The 15,445-nt window shown below is 44.4% G+C and overlaps 1 protein-coding gene across 2 annotated transcripts in view; it reads right to left on the bottom strand.

Annotated features, from left to right (window-relative positions):
- KDM5B (lysine demethylase 5B) overlaps nt 1–15,445 on the bottom strand; it is a 59,991-nt gene that overhangs the window by 14,157 nt on the left and 30,389 nt on the right. For both annotated transcript variants that reach the window (XM_054648555.2, XM_054648554.2), the window contains exons 10-18: nt 15,176–15,334; nt 14,543–14,724; nt 11,580–11,742; nt 10,484–10,603; nt 8,670–8,864; nt 7,941–8,122; nt 7,087–7,211; nt 6,575–6,725; nt 2,506–2,620 (exon numbers count right to left, since the gene is read on the bottom strand). In XM_054648555.2, the coding sequence (XP_054504530.1) occupies nt 2,506–2,620; nt 6,575–6,725; nt 7,087–7,211; nt 7,941–8,122; nt 8,670–8,864; nt 10,484–10,603; nt 11,580–11,742; nt 14,543–14,724; nt 15,176–15,334 (1,392 nt within the window). The remainder of the gene's footprint in view (nt 1–2,505; nt 2,621–6,574; nt 6,726–7,086; nt 7,212–7,940; nt 8,123–8,669; nt 8,865–10,483; nt 10,604–11,579; nt 11,743–14,542; nt 14,725–15,175; nt 15,335–15,445) is intronic.

Here is a 15,445-nt window from a genome sequence, read left to right as displayed (position 1 = left end):
AAATACACAAATGCAACATTAACAACGGGAGCACAGGCTCCTGGCAAACCCCCTGCTGCAATGCCACAGTGCACATGGCAAATTATCCAGATGTATGCCTCCTATTTCCTTTATTTCTCCTCCCAAGCTGTACAAGTTTTTTGCTCCTGGAACTTTCCTTAATTATGAAGGATTTAAGAGTTTTCATTGTGATGGTCTAATGTTATAGTGTTACTTTTTTTTTTTTTTTGGCCCAAGGCGGTGTACCTTGTGCCATCTGATCAGACCAACAACAGACCCCCACTGTTCACCATCCCCTCATCTGCTAGTAACCCCAACACACCCCCTATAGCAAGCCCCACCACCACAACCAACCCCATCCCAAGGCCATAACCAACAACACCCCAGTTAGCCCAGGCTTCTGGGTAAGGATCCACTGCCAATGACACTGAATAAACAAACACTACCAACATCCCCCCTAAATAAACCATAACAAGCACCAAAGACACAAAGGAAACCCCCAAGCCTACCAGCCAACCACACCCTGCAACTGCTGCTACAACCAGCCCCTGCACCCCGTAATAAGGGGAGGGCTTAGATGCAATTAACAACTTATACTAAACCATATGTGCCAGAGAAAGGAGGTGTGGAAACATTAGAAAAAGTACCAGGAGCTTTTTGTAAATGGCACATGGCAAATTATCCTGAGGGCTGAAACACTACAATAGTGTCTTCAACACACAGTGTTGCCAGCACCTCCTCATATGTAGCTGGGGTATCCCAGAACAAGGCAATCCCAGGGACAGGGTGCCAGAAAGAGGGCTCCAAAGAACAGAAAGGATGGAAAGGGAAATTGAGCATTCCATGGGTGTTGCTGCCTGGCTTTGTTTTGGAATGGTTCAGGCAGCTGAGGAACAGCAAGGTAAGGAATATGAAGGCTGTGCAAAACACTGGGAAGGGCACAGAATTTCTGAGGTCCATTTCTGCTGCACTGCTAAGGCTTTTGAGCTGCACCCCACAGTCCCAGTGAGCTACAGGCATTTTACTCTCTCATGCAGGGGAACACCTTCTCTCTCTCCATGCACTCAGCAGCTCATTACCCCAAAGGTATTTCTGAGACTGTTTGCACTTTCTTTAGGATAAAGTACAGTCATCCAGAGCAATCCCACAGTGAAGGCTGAGATTATTCTGTATGAAGCAACCTGCCCAGTACCCCCAGTGCTGCCTGAAATGCTGCTCCTGCAGGAAGTTCTTCCCTCACAGCTGACACCTTGGCATTTTGCCAGTGAGGCTGTTTCCCAGGGTGGGCAACTACCCCCAGCATGGAATCAAACATTTTTTAGAGACAGACTGAATTGTGTACCCATCTCCAGTAATGCTGGTCATTTATATTAACAGCCTAATTTGCACAATGACATATAATTGAGGCTTGTTGAGGATGACACAAAGGAACACTCTGACCATATGTGTTTGTTATTTCCCTGTTCAGGAATGCCAGATGGAGAGGAACTGTTTGCATGTCTGGCATTTCCAAATTTCTGCTTTTCAACCAGCAAGAAAACTTCACAGCTTCAGTGCTACAAACAAATAACTGTAAATAGGACTGCATCGAATCTGATCCACACACTGCAGGGCAGATAAAGCTTCCAAAGCAGCACTCAAAGCTGAGTAGAACTGGTTTATTCCCATTCATTTCCATGGCACCATCTGGTGTCAGTGTTGGGTGGGTACTTGAGGGACAGTTCAAGAACTGGACACGGCATCTCCTGGTTTCAAGTATCACAAATATGCAAAGCCCTTCTCCTTTAAGACAGGAATTGCAGCTGCACAGAATTTTTTTTAATTGCCCCTCAGTGTGATATGGAACATTTTGGCAAATTCTGAAACAAGATCTTGAATTACTTTCAAGTTTGCCTGAGGGCTCATCATGTGGGGAGCACAGAACCAGCACAGCTGGTGGTGGTGGGATTCAAAGTGATCTGACTCCAGCCAGCAGCAGGTTCTCTGCTAGAGACAGGATTTGGCCAGCCTGGGCTGGGTTTGGCTGGAGTTATCTGTGGGGTTTCCTGGAATGTGGTTAGAGAGCACGAAGAGGGATCTAATTACAAGACTGAGAAAGCTGATTTTGGATTAACAAAGAAGGAAAGTGGAAAGGATGACAGAGCTGTCCCTCAGAGCACTGGGGAGTTTGAATGTTCTCAGATTAACCTGGCTTTACTCGTAAGAGCAGACCAGTTAACTGACCCCAAACTTTTAACTTGTAGTTACCCAGGTCATCCTGCTCCTTCTCCTACAATCCTTCATACAACATGAATGGTTTGATTTGCCTGTGCAGTATAAAACTGTTGACCACAAACAGCAGCTGGTCAGAGCTCCTTTCTTCAGCATCCCATGTGCCCAAGTCACCCCAGCCTGCCGGTGCCCAGTATCAACCCTTGGAGCAAACAGTGAGATGGGAGATGAAGGCAGTGCAAGCCCATCACTCTGTAAATGCTCCTGCTCCCTTCCCAAGGCCTCCCCAGTTACCTTCAGCAGTGGTGTCTGGCTGAGGACACAGGGCAGGGCGTAGAGCTGCCTCACGAAGAGCCGCAGCTCGTTCACCGTCAGCTGGTTCTGACACTTGCCTCCCCCGGAGCGGTACCTGCAGTGACACATTCAGCCTTCAGCTTATCACCAAAGAGAAAAATACATCACAACATCAACTCTGAGGCCAGGCTGGACAGGGCTTGGAGCAACCTGGTCTAGTGGAAGGTGTCCCTGCAGGGAGTGGAACAAGATGAGCTTTAAGATCCCTTCCCAGACAAACCATTCTCTGATTTATTGATTCCCTGACATCTGCTTATGATTCATGTCAGCCAGGCCTTCTTCAGGAATTACAGAATATTCACAAGCATCCAAGCAGCCCAGGGCTCACACATGTGGGAAACCTCAGTCTGCCGCTGCAGAACGAGCTATTGTTGAAACACTCATACTAAACAGGATTCTGGAAAAACTACTCAGCCTTGGAAGGGCATTGGTTATTATGGAATAAAATTAAGCTTTTTTTTTTCCAGAACACAAAGCAACTGTGGATAAACTATTCAGTTATGTTGCAGTAGCTATTGTAGTCAGCTCTGCCCATGTCCACACCAAAAGAGAACAAATCCCAATTCTGAATGGGTTTTATATTGACAGGTTGTGTAGGCACTTCTGAAAAATCCTCTCTACACTGAAATCAGCATTTTTATTTTTATCTAAAAGCTTTGTAGCAAATGAGTGGCTTATAAGTGTTAACAAATGGCCCAATATTAAAAGCCTCTCTAAACTCAAGCCAGTATTAATGAGGTCTGAGAAGCCTGAACAGAAAAGGAAAGAGATCCCTTACAATGCTGGCTCCAATTGAATCCACAGTGTGTTATTTATACAAAAGAGGAGAACAGCCCAGCAGGATATGCCAGCATGACTGGAATGTGAACTCTATAAAATAAATTTTAATTTACCATTCTGTGTTAAAAATAGGTATTTTTAACGGATACACACGATCACATTGAGAGTTCCAAACCCCACAGTCAGCTGAACAATAAAATGAATTCAAAGCCTCAGGTATAACACAGGTTTCTTCACAGTCTGCTTTGTTCTACTGGTTTTTGAGTAAGCTCCACAGTGTCTTCCAAGAAAAAGCACAAGTTTTTAAATACATAAATATTTATATACATATACATACACATATTTAAATGGCAAAGCTGTCACAAGATGTTTTTGAAAACCAGAAATTACATGAGCCTAAGAAAAACCATCGACAGAAGCCAAACCCATGTCCATCCAGGGTTAATAATCACAAAGGTCTCCAAGCACCAACTCTCAGAGACTCTAAATAACAGAACAGGTTTCAGGAGACCTAGAGAGGAAAGGGGATAGACAGGAAAAATATGGCAGCAGGGCAGGAACACTGCTGCCTTCCAGTGCCAGGAGAACAAGGGCCACACTGTGCTCCAGCCCCATTCAGATGCACACAGAACATCTCCAAGCCAGAATCTGTGAGTGTTTAATCCCCCAGCACCAAGAGAACCAGAGGAAACAGGGACATAGAGCCCATCTGCATCTCTTCAGGTACTGCAGAGGAGCTGGTGAGCAGGAGGCACAGGGTTTACTATGATTTATTGCCTTCTGTCCTGGTCTTCTCCCCATGAACTGCTGTGTTTACTGCACTGGAGGAGATCCCCCAGTGTCACTGATTGCTGTGACTGACAGGGACAACCTTCCTACAGGAGAAAAGTCTCCTGCATGACTCCTCCAAACTCAGGATCAGACCAAAATGCTCAGTCCACAATAGAAAGTTTGCCAAAAGCACAAATCAAGCTTTAGGCAGAATCCAGAATCCTTCCTAACCAACACCTGGGTGTGATGGAGGTTGTCAAGCATCCTGCAGATGTGAGCTCCAGGCATATGAATTGCATGTGATGTAACATGTATTAAGATTCTAAGCAGGTAATTATCTTCTTTACATTTTCCTTCAAAAGTTGTGAGCATTCCCCACTTCAACCTTGTAAGGAAAAAAATAATCAAGTAACATGGGTTTTAAAACAACTAAAACTTATGAAGACATGAAACTGGACTTATCCCAGAAACATGCTAAAAAAGATTCAAGAAAAAATTGTGAGAGAAGGACTAAAACCTCTTCTAGAGCAAATAAGAATCTCAATGCAGGCACTGCCTCAACACTGTGTACAGCAGCAGCACAGGGTCAATTACTTGTCACAGCCTGAGATGCTGCAGGAGCTGGCAGGCCCAGCTGTGAGGAAGGCTGAGAGCCTCTCATGGTGACAAAAGAACAGATCTAGTCAAGGAGATGAAGATAAAAATTGCTCCCAGCTCTTCCCAGGCCAAACAATGTCAGGGACACATTCAGTGCAGGAAGGACCCATCTGGCAGAGGAGCTGGGAAGGGCCTGGCTGCTGCTCCCAGTTCAGCACTGGGAGACCTGAACAAGCAGCAGGGATGGGAGAACACACACAGGGGACACCAGATGGCTCAACACCAAATGAAGGAGGGGATCCAAAGTGGACAAGTCCTTTGGTGATGGTGCCTAAAATCTCTAGGTTGGAAGTTCCCTATCTGGCAGAAGTCATGCCTGTGAGAGTGCTGAATTTCTCATTCCCTGTTGCAGTATTTTCATGTTGCTGTTACAGTGGCTTCATCCTCCTGTGTGTGCAGGACAGCAAAAGTGAATTTTTATCAAGTTCCTACTACAAAGGCTTACAGAGGAACACCAGGAAGGAAAACAAGAATCATGTCTAAGTGTGACAGCAATATTCAGCTACAGACAGTGTGACAGAACATCTGCCCCCAAAGCTCTTCCATGCCAGTCTTCAATGTACTGCAAGAGCACAGGAGTGAGGAGCTCTGTGACCCCTGCTGAGGTGACATGCAGGAACCACATGTGCACTTCCATCAGCACAAAAGGCAACTGCTCCAATAAACACACATTGCTCAAAGCAGCAGAAATGGGTGATAATTCTCCGAATGGGACAAATGACAATCAATTTTTTCTGAAGTACAGCACACTTAAGATTGGTGGACATGAGCCATACTGTTCTCCACACAAATAAACCAAACATTTTCTTAGAAACCACCATCCTGCAAGGCTCAGTGTGCCCATGGTGAGTGCCCTGATCAATGGCTTTAAGTTGAAGGAGGGCAGGGATAGATGGGATATTGGGAAGGAATTGTTCCCTGTGAGGGTGGTGAGACCCTGGCACAGGCTGCCCAGAGAAACTGCAGCTGCCCCATCTCTGAAGTGGCCAAGGCCAGGTTGGACAGAGCTTGGAGCAGCCTGGGATAGTGGAAGGTGTCCCTGCCCTTGGCAGGGAGGGTAGAATGAGATGAGCTTTAAGGTCCCTTCCAGCCCACACCAGTCTGGGATCTATGAGTGAGAATGACACAACAGAAGATGGTAATTTGTGAATCCTGAGAGAAAGGCTCTTACATCAATACAGGCACAACTAGACTTGTGCAATGAAGAGAACTGGCCTTAGTCTTCTGTTCTGGCTCTTTTCAGCTCATTTCAGACATGGAGTGTCAGCAGGACCAGGTAGGCAGTTCACAACCAACACTGCCTTACTTCAAACCCCTTGAACAAATAACCTGTCTGAAAGATTCAATGTAAAGAGCAGGTATTTTTTCAGAGCTCTCATACAACATTTCCACCAGCAGCAGCTCAGGGAGTTAAGGCACTTTGTTTTTCCACAGCACAGAGGGTAATGAATACAACAACACCTCCACTATGGACAGATTTACAGTGCTCACAGCACAAAGACAAGGGGACTGTATCTTGCTGAGTGTTACTTTGTCAGACATACCACACCATTCCTTCTTTTCAGGGAACACTGGAATGAATTTACAAACTGTCAAACACAGAGGAAGAAGATATTTGAAAACTCAGGATATTTAACTTATTACATATAGTAATGCTGAATCTCCCTGTCAAAGATAGCTCTGCTGAGGAGACAAAGATTCTTTTAATCTTTAAGTCTTGTAGAGCACTAGCACCCATCACTGGCCACTGACATCCATCTCTGGTAGCCCAATTTTGCTGCAGACATGGAGTGGCACTTACCTGGTCTGTCTCTTGCCATTCAACAGCTGCTGGGCCACCGAGGCACATTTGTCTGCGTCCTGTGTCACCAGCCGAAGGTGTCGCAGCAGGTCATTGTCTGGGAACTTTTTCATTTCTGATTCTTCTATCAAAGCCTTGAAACTGATGAGACCTGTTGGGAAAGACATTAAGTTAAGAAGTCTCCTTTTGTGATGGATTTTCCCTGTAAGGAAAATCCATGTAAGGCAAATCCTTTCCATCATGTAAGGCTTAGAAACACAACACATTAAATGTATTTCTATTTCTACTTCAGTTACACTTTGTGTCAAACTGATTTATGGTCTTGTCACACAGAGACAGCTTAGCATCATTTCTGGGACTGCAACAGCTAAAATATTTACTTAAAAACACAAAGTAATAAATGATTTCTTTTGATTATCACATAAGAAAAAAGTTACTGTAGTTTGGAAACTAAACACTGAAAAAACAGTCCTTTTAAATGATGTGCTACAGGCAGTAGGTAAAATCCTCACTTTTTTTGTTGTTGATCTTTGCCTCCAGGGCCTCGTTGACGTTGGAAGCCCACTCGTTGTAGGACTCGGCGCGCATCTTGAGCGCGTTCATCATGGGGTACAGCTCCTCCAGGGTGTAGCGGTACCTGCGGGCAGACATGACTCAAACCTCAAACCTCCACGAGGGTGCAGCGAGGGCACCAGCACGAGGACCCAGGCTGGATGGGGCTCAGAGCAACCTGGACTGCTGGAAGGTGCCCCCTGCCCATGGCATGGATGGAATGAGATGAGCTTTAAGGTCCCTTCTAGACCAAACCATTTGGTAATTCTAAGGTGTGTTGGTCTGTACAATACAGAAATAAGCTTCTGTGCACTCAGGGTTACGCAATTAAGACCTTACAAACACACCATGTTCCTTTTGAGATAATTTCGATGTTGTAATTGCTTCAAAAAGCAATTTTTATGGGACAATTAAGGAGTTTCGACACTGTCTCAGAGCAAGCTACGTTCATGTAGGACAAAAGATGTACTAAAGAGCACAGCAAAGTTAACAACGGGAAGGAAAGCTCCAAAAAGCAAAACAATACTCCTTGGCAAGGACTGGATCTAAGGGACAATGACCTGGTTGCTATAAATAAAAATGCAAACTAACTTAGCCAGCAAGTTTTGCCATTATAGAGCAAGAAGAGCTGAATGCTGAAGAGGCTTTGTGTGTGAGCACAAAACAGTCCCATTGTTGTGGGGGCACTGGATTTGCAAAGGACTGAAACAGAAACAGAGAGCAGTCCCACTGGCAGCAGAGATTACCAAATCACAGTACCTACACACACAATACTATCTCCAGATCGTGGTGGTAGTTACTACCTCAAGCTTACCCCAGTTTGTATTTGTAGGTGGGACAGGAGCAGAGGTCCTCAACGTGGTACAAGCACACCAACAACCCAGGTTTGCAGGGACAATAAACTGCTGACATGAAGCAGGTGGTTTTACACTTCAGGCACTGTCGCTCATCATCAGGGAACAGCTCAAATGTCACCCTCTCCGAGTCAGTCACTCCCTGCAAGAGTGTCACATCAAAGCCTAATGAAGAAGTGACTGTTCCAAAGAGGAGGCTATTCCAAGCAATAACATCAAAAGGCGAATTTATCAAAAGAATAATGAAGTTTAGATATAAGATATTCAACTCAGGTAGACAGAAATCTTGGTTAATGAAAAAATCAGCTTTTCTGACCAAATGACTGGAAGTACAAATATTACCTTCAAAGTGACATTCTGAGCAACATTAAAGGGCAGGTACTAAAATAAGGTGCATGATCAATGATTCTTTACCCAGGTGCTCCTCTGAAATCCACAACTTAGGAAGGGACTAAGCACCTCTAAGCCTCTGACACCCCAGTACAAGAACCAGCATGTTCTCACATCACTGTTTCAACTGTTACTTCATTCATTATAATTAATTCCATCCCTCCAAGTGCTCAAGCCCAGGTTGGATAGGGCTGGCAACAACCTGGTCTAGTGGAAAGTGTCCCTGCCCATGGCAGGGGATGGAACGAGATGACGAGTGAAGTCCCCTCCCACCCAAACCATTACTTCCTACAACTCACCAGTTTATCAACCTTCTCACGCAACCTCTTCTCCTCTTCAATCATAATAGCCATGTCTTTCTGGACTGTAGATGCCACCACAACGTCCAGGACATCTGCTTTGGAAGCCATTTTACAGATCATCTCGTCGTGGGAGAAGACGCAGTAGCGGTTGAGCAGCCGGTAATGCTCCACGCACTGCCGGCCCAGGGGCAGCTGCGGGGCAGACACAGGGTGCACTTGGGAAAGGACATCAAGGGAATCCCTCTGTATGCTACTACCCAGAAACTGCTCCCAGACAAATCCTTTCAGCAACAACATTCACACTTCAGAGTGTAAAACCAGAGAAATCAAGATTCCAAGTTGTGCACACCAGGAATGCTTATGGCTCTTTCCCAGTGGACTCTATGGGTGTGAGCCAAGGGAGGTGCCTTCTCTTGCAGAGGTTGTAATTAAAGGCTACTAAATCACTAAACCACAGTGGGCTCAGGAAGATCCAAGATAAAAATTCACTGAGGCCAAGGAAGTATCAAAAGGACAAGTACATAAGCCTGGCCTGTACCCACCACTCGAGGGATGCCCCATTCCACACAGGCGCAGGGCACGCTGGGCCTTTCCCCTGCTGACAGGAACTGTGCTGCAGCACGAGACAGGGAGGCTCAGGGAGCACTGATGTCCCTAACTGGCTGCAGGCACAGCACACAGCTCATCCTGAGCTGGGCAGGTCACTCAGCTCTGTTTTAAGAGCAGGCAGACAGGGATGCTCAGAGTGCAATGAGGTTATGTGTTTGGTCCAGTGTGAAACTCATGGAAGGACAAGAGGAAAAACCAAACCGACTGACATGTGAGCACAGTCAAGTGCAGAAAGCTTTCTTGCAATATTAGTCATCTTCCTCATCTATGTTTTACATCCAGCAATATTTTAGTTGGGCTACACTTAGAAATAGCCAAGACTTTTTTTGGGGAAAAAAAATCACAAGAGAAGTAATTTGAAACACCAAAAGCTTAGAAGAACCTTTGTGAGATCAGACAGCACTGTGTGTCTGAGTCACTTTCTGTGAAGGTAAAATTACTTGTAACTTAGGAGCAACTGTCCTCCATTTGTGTTTATTTTTAAAAAGACAAAGATCTTACTCAATAACTCTAACCTAATAACTGTAATGTGTGCCCACCTCTGCCAGTTCAGTGAGCTGAGTGAAGCTTACCAAGAATGATGCACTGCTCTGTACACCTTCCATCTGAACTTGAGAACTTTCTGCTCTCTTCTCATTAAGGAGTTTTTCCCTAAAAATCTAGAGTACCCCTGTTACCTAAGAAGATTCTTTCACATTTGCAATTCCTACTTTTTTCCCCCCACAAGGGGACTATCAATGTCCAACTGTTATTAATGTGCTACATGTATTATCTAACTTTATCACAGAAGCAAAAGCAGAAAAGATATATAAGTTGGATTTGGTTTCCAGCTGCAGAAAGCACTTAGAAAATTCCCAGTGCAATAAGTTAGGAAATTTTATCATTCCAGCTTTTGATTTGAGATGGAATTTGGGGACACAAAAATGAGCAACACTGGTGCATCTCATACTCCAGGCATGCATGGGACTGTGCCTCCCTCCTGCTGCAATAGCTACATCAGCCCTGACACATAATTCCAAATGAAATCTTCAGAACCAGAGGCATCGTGCAGCTCAGTGCATGACAAACCTTCAGCAAACACAGTAACAGGCTCCTTCTGATCTGTGGCCTAGATTTGTGCATCAGCAATAAATCAGAGCTATACAGCAGCTAGGAACAGCTTTGGAACTGCTCACTTAGGGAAAAACTGGTTTGGAACATACCCAGTCCACGGTGCAGAAGTTCACAGCTTCAGCAAAGTTGAAGCCCTGGTTGAAGCCGCTGTGGTAAGCTCTGGGAAAGGTGATGACAAACTCCCCTGCACACTGGTTGGTTCTGTACACCTGGGGGGACAGACAGGCCAGTGTCAGCTCACACCCAAGCACGGCTGCTGAGGAGAACATGGATTTCCAACTTGCAGTAACTTCTGTGCGGACTTCTGAGAGTTTAAACCACAAGCCCAAGAATTACAACTGGCAGCTGATAAAGCCTCACATAAAACCCTGGAAAGCCTGGGTTCCACTCAGCCACACCCCTCTCTGAACAGTTTCAAGCTGGCTGCCTGGGCCTTGTGCTCCTCACACCTCAGGGTTAGGATCAACACAGATCCAGCTCTCTCCAACGTGCAGCTGAAGGGGAAAATAAATTTGGAACCTTAACATTCATATTATTGTTCATCTAAGACTGTTGGGGCCACACAGTCATCATGAAAGCAGGCAAGTCATCCTGCATCCTTCCATTTTGGAGGCTACCATAGGAGACGAACAATTTTGCTACTTTTTCCAGATTTTCCTTTAAGTCCCAAGGTCAGCTCATCAAAAGCCAATTAAGTTGTAAAGGGACATAATTCCCATGAATAACCTGGTATGGAATAAGATGAAATCTGATGAAAAAAATGTTTTTTTAATACCTAAGGACTTATCCAGGAAAAATAAGAGAATGTGGATGACAAAATAAAGGAAGAATGGGGTTTGGGGCCTTGACAGAAACTCTATACCAAAAAAACTGTGTCTGATTGAACAGACATACAAGAGCTCCTGCCATTGTTCCAAAGGTAAAGCCTAAACCTTTCAGTTGAGACACAGAAATAGAAATATCCAAGATAGATCTCCAGAGAAGAGTCTGCCAGTTGACTCCAAAGGCAACAATTGCATTGCCCATCTGTTCACACTGGCACATTTTAGTGGATAAGGAAGATGCAACACACATGGAAACCACCACACCACCTCTGTAATAAAAGTGGCTTCAATTATCAGCTTTAAGTAGGGTTCCAATCAAAGAGGGTTGGTTGGGGGAGTAGCACAGGAGTCTGACACATACAGGCACCCCGTGGGCCATCAAAGTGTTCGGGTTCATTATGGTGACAAGTTGGTGCAAGAGATCTGGCTGGGACTCAAATAGCTCTGGAGCAAGTTTCTTCATTACATCCTCCAGCTGCTCAGCTGCGTACCCTGGGGCTCCATACCACGTTTTAGGCTCCCCCCTGCAAGATTATTAAAAAAAGTTAAATATAAGCAAACTTTAAGTTACATTTTTAGTCTTCTGCTTTAAAATACACCATGTCAAAAGAAGGGCATATCACCAGGAAGGAAGGAATGCAAAGGTTCTGTACATTCCTGAATCTTCACAATTTACACAGGTCCCACTTCTCCAGACCTGTTTTTAACTGCCTACACTTCTTAGCAGGTACTTCAAATATTGTGGGGGAGGGAGAAAAAGTCTGAAGAAGTCCTCAGTGAAGTTCTGCTGTTCCAGCACAACTTCAAAACATAAGCTGCCTGTCTTTTCCCATGAACACAAACTCTCTCTTGGGTCCAACAACCAAAGCCAGTTTGTTCTCTCTTATGTATAGCTGCCATAAAAGCAACACATAGGAAGTAGAAATCAAACTTCCAAATTATGCAAGACTTCAAGGGGAAAAAAAATCCATATCCAGAGTAGGAACAAAGAACTTTCAGCACTCGATGCAAGCCAGCTGAGAGAATTAAGGGGATGCAGATGTGTTCCAGCAGATACTGTTACAAGCTTACACTGACACTGGCTCACTGCAGCACTGAGACAAAAATAAATGCCTCCAGGGCCTTAGAAAGAATGAACTTAGAAAAGGTATTTTGAAAGGAAAACAGACAAATCACCTTATATCAAGATTTCTGAAGAGTTGGCAGACTAAAACTGACCCAACAGTGTTCTTTACTTCCATCAATCATTAAGCAATTGGGAGGGATTCCAAAAGATAAAAGTGAAGTGTGAATCCAGAAGTCTATCTCTCATCCCTAGGAGCTCATTCCTGTACTTACACAGTCCCTGTGTCAGGGGAAGAGGAGAGCCAGCAGGATGGACTGTGGAGGGGCAGTTACACACAGGGAGTTACACACAAGGAGTTGTTACAAGCATTAAATGACTTTGCAGCCTTGGGCCTGACCATTATCCTGGGACAACTCTAGGAAGTCAGGAAGACCAGCCACAGATGTAACTAAAAACCATTCTGGGTCTGGACTGGGCTAGTCAATAGTTCTGCTCCCTGACAGATGTCAGCACTGAGGAATGGGTAACATAACAGATACGAACTGTGTAAATTTGAAGCAGGATATTGGAACTGAGGGTCTCTGGACTCAGGGGAACAAGTAACAGACAGTTCTAATGCAGGTGTTGAGGTGCCAGCAGCCTGAGGGAGCAGCAGTGGAGGTCACAGGTTTTTTGCTCTGTTTCCTGACTGCTCCACATCCCTGCCTGTACAAATACTGGAAGCATTGATGGCAATTCTTCCTCGTCCAGGACTGACATCTTATTTATTTCCAAGCATCTTTAGAGGAGAGGTTTGGGGTTATTTTTTCCCCTTTACCTTTTCTAGATCCAACACAGAATTGGGAGTTCTGTAGGAGGACTATTGTCTTCAACCCTAGGAAAGCTCTGCTGCTGCAGCCTGGGTCCCTTGGGGTTAGCTGCTCCCAACACTGCACCAGGCAGGGCACAGGCCCCTCCAAGGAACATGGGAATGTTGAAGACAGACACACCATCCCTAGGACTCTCCTAAGAACCAGTCCTGCTTTTTGGAGTCTTTGATTCACAGTTTGGAGCACTGTCTCTGCAGAAGCAGGCTGTTCAGGCTGCTCTGGCCAAGAACAGCTTTAACCTCAACTGCACATTGCCCTCCAATGCAGACTTAAACCTCTGCATGGAGGGGAAATGAAGGATATCTGCAAATGAAAGGACATCAAGGACTTTCAGGATGGAGGATAAATAAATTGAAAGCAGTCAAGCAACTTTTTATGTCTGGATGCATCGCATGTATGCACAAGTGCACATGTGCACTGACACACCTTTCTGGCCATCTTCAGACAATAATGCAACTGGGGGCTCACTATGGAGGTCAGAAAGCCATTCTATGAACAGTTAGGGAAACTCTTCTAGAAGAAATGAAATCTGTGCTGCAATCTCCTCTTCCACCCACAGTTTGCAGTCTGACTGAAGACTCAGACAAAGAGAAAAAAAAAGCAGTAACACATGACAAGAAAGATTGTTTTTACCATGTAATACTGTCACTCCTTTGCTCACTCTCACTCAAACATTTGTTTTTTTAATAGTAAGCACCATGAAAGCAAGTGAATTAAGTCACTGGCTCTTGGGCTGCACTGCAGAAGCTGCTATTTCAAGGAGCAACAACAGAATAACCAAGCAAAAAGGACCCACTGAACCGCAGCTGGGATTGGTTTTACCATTCTGCTTGAATACTCGTATGAACTAGGAAAGAGAAAGAGCTTGACAGGTTTCAGGAAGAGTGACAAGCATAATCCAGACTCTAGAAAAGCTGTTGTAAGGTGAGAAGTTCAAGGAGTTCAGTCTATTTAGAATATCAAAGAGATGGCAAAGATCTGTCCTGATTACAGCTGACAAGTGTTGGCTTGATGAGAGGATTTATGACAGCATGATCCATCCAACAGACAAAACCTGCCGGAACTGAGTTGCTAAGCTGAAGTTGGATGATTGTTAAAAGAAAACTTGCATGGTTTTTAGTTTATATTGAGTATAATAAAACATTTGATGGAGTATCTGCTGCATCTTGCATGGATTTTTTAAAACTGGGAATGGATGTCTCTTTCCAAAACATGACCTCTTGTCCAAAAGTAAATCAATGTAGGAATTACACTGTCAGATTTGACCCTGCTGCAACAGGACAGCAGGTTACTCTGAGCTCTGTAAATCTGCTTTTAGTCCACTAATTAAGGAGAATAGGGAAGGAAAGGGAGGTTGTTTCCTAGACTGGGTTTATTCCTCAAACTCACCAATGCAGATAGTTAATGGAATAGCTCCAATGGTCTTCTATATGCCAACAAAATGAGGAAAAGCACATTCCTACATACAACCAGGGCAGTTTCATCCCACAGATGTCTGCAGTGATGTGAGCAAGCACAGACTGCTCCATCACAGGCATGTTGTTTAAATTCCAGCCACTATCAAGGTATTCCTGAAAATAGAACAGAACAGTCACAGGTTTATACAACAGGAAGAGAAAAGCCAAGAAGATAAAGCTGCTCAAGAGCAATAGAAGAGAAACACTTTTCCCAACCAAGGAATATAAGAAACAGGTCAACGACTCAAAGACTAAAGCCTCCATTGTCTTTGCCTCTTTCACAACCCTGACCTGACCTGCTTTGTTAAAATGACACCTTTTTAATTTGGTTTTATTTGGTTTGGAAGTTATTTATTAACTACTAGAATAAACCTATGGCTTTGAATGGCTGATCACAACAAATTTTATTTATTCAAAATCCCAATATAGCTCTCCTCTTCAAATACTCTGCCAGATACACAAAACAAACTCTTTGCAACCAGTTCAATTATTGTGCTTTAAACCAAGAAGACCTATTCCATGAAAAACTGCAATAAAACCATCCATAGTAAACTAAAAGACCTACCTCTTCTTCTGGTCTAACTTTAAACTTCCCACCTCTAACAGGGAAGCCACTGCCAAACTCCTTGGAAGCAATGTCAGCTCCGTACTCCACTGTCACATCCTCTTCAATGGTACTCACAAGTCTCCAAAATTCTTTTTCAACCAGCTCAGTGGGGACCATCTAGGTATGAGAAGAAAAGGGAGTATGTACTGAGGAATCAGTAGATGAGAAGCACGTGCATCAAAGCTGTCTCAGGGAGGAACCTCCATTAGCTTGAAGATTTTCCCCATT

The sequence above is a fragment of the Agelaius phoeniceus genome, chromosome 25 (genome assembly GCF_051311805.1).
Source record: "Agelaius phoeniceus isolate bAgePho1 chromosome 25, bAgePho1.hap1, whole genome shotgun sequence".
NCBI lineage: Eukaryota > Metazoa > Chordata > Aves > Passeriformes > Icteridae > Agelaius > Agelaius phoeniceus.
This window is presented reverse-complemented; position numbering and strand designations above follow the sequence as displayed.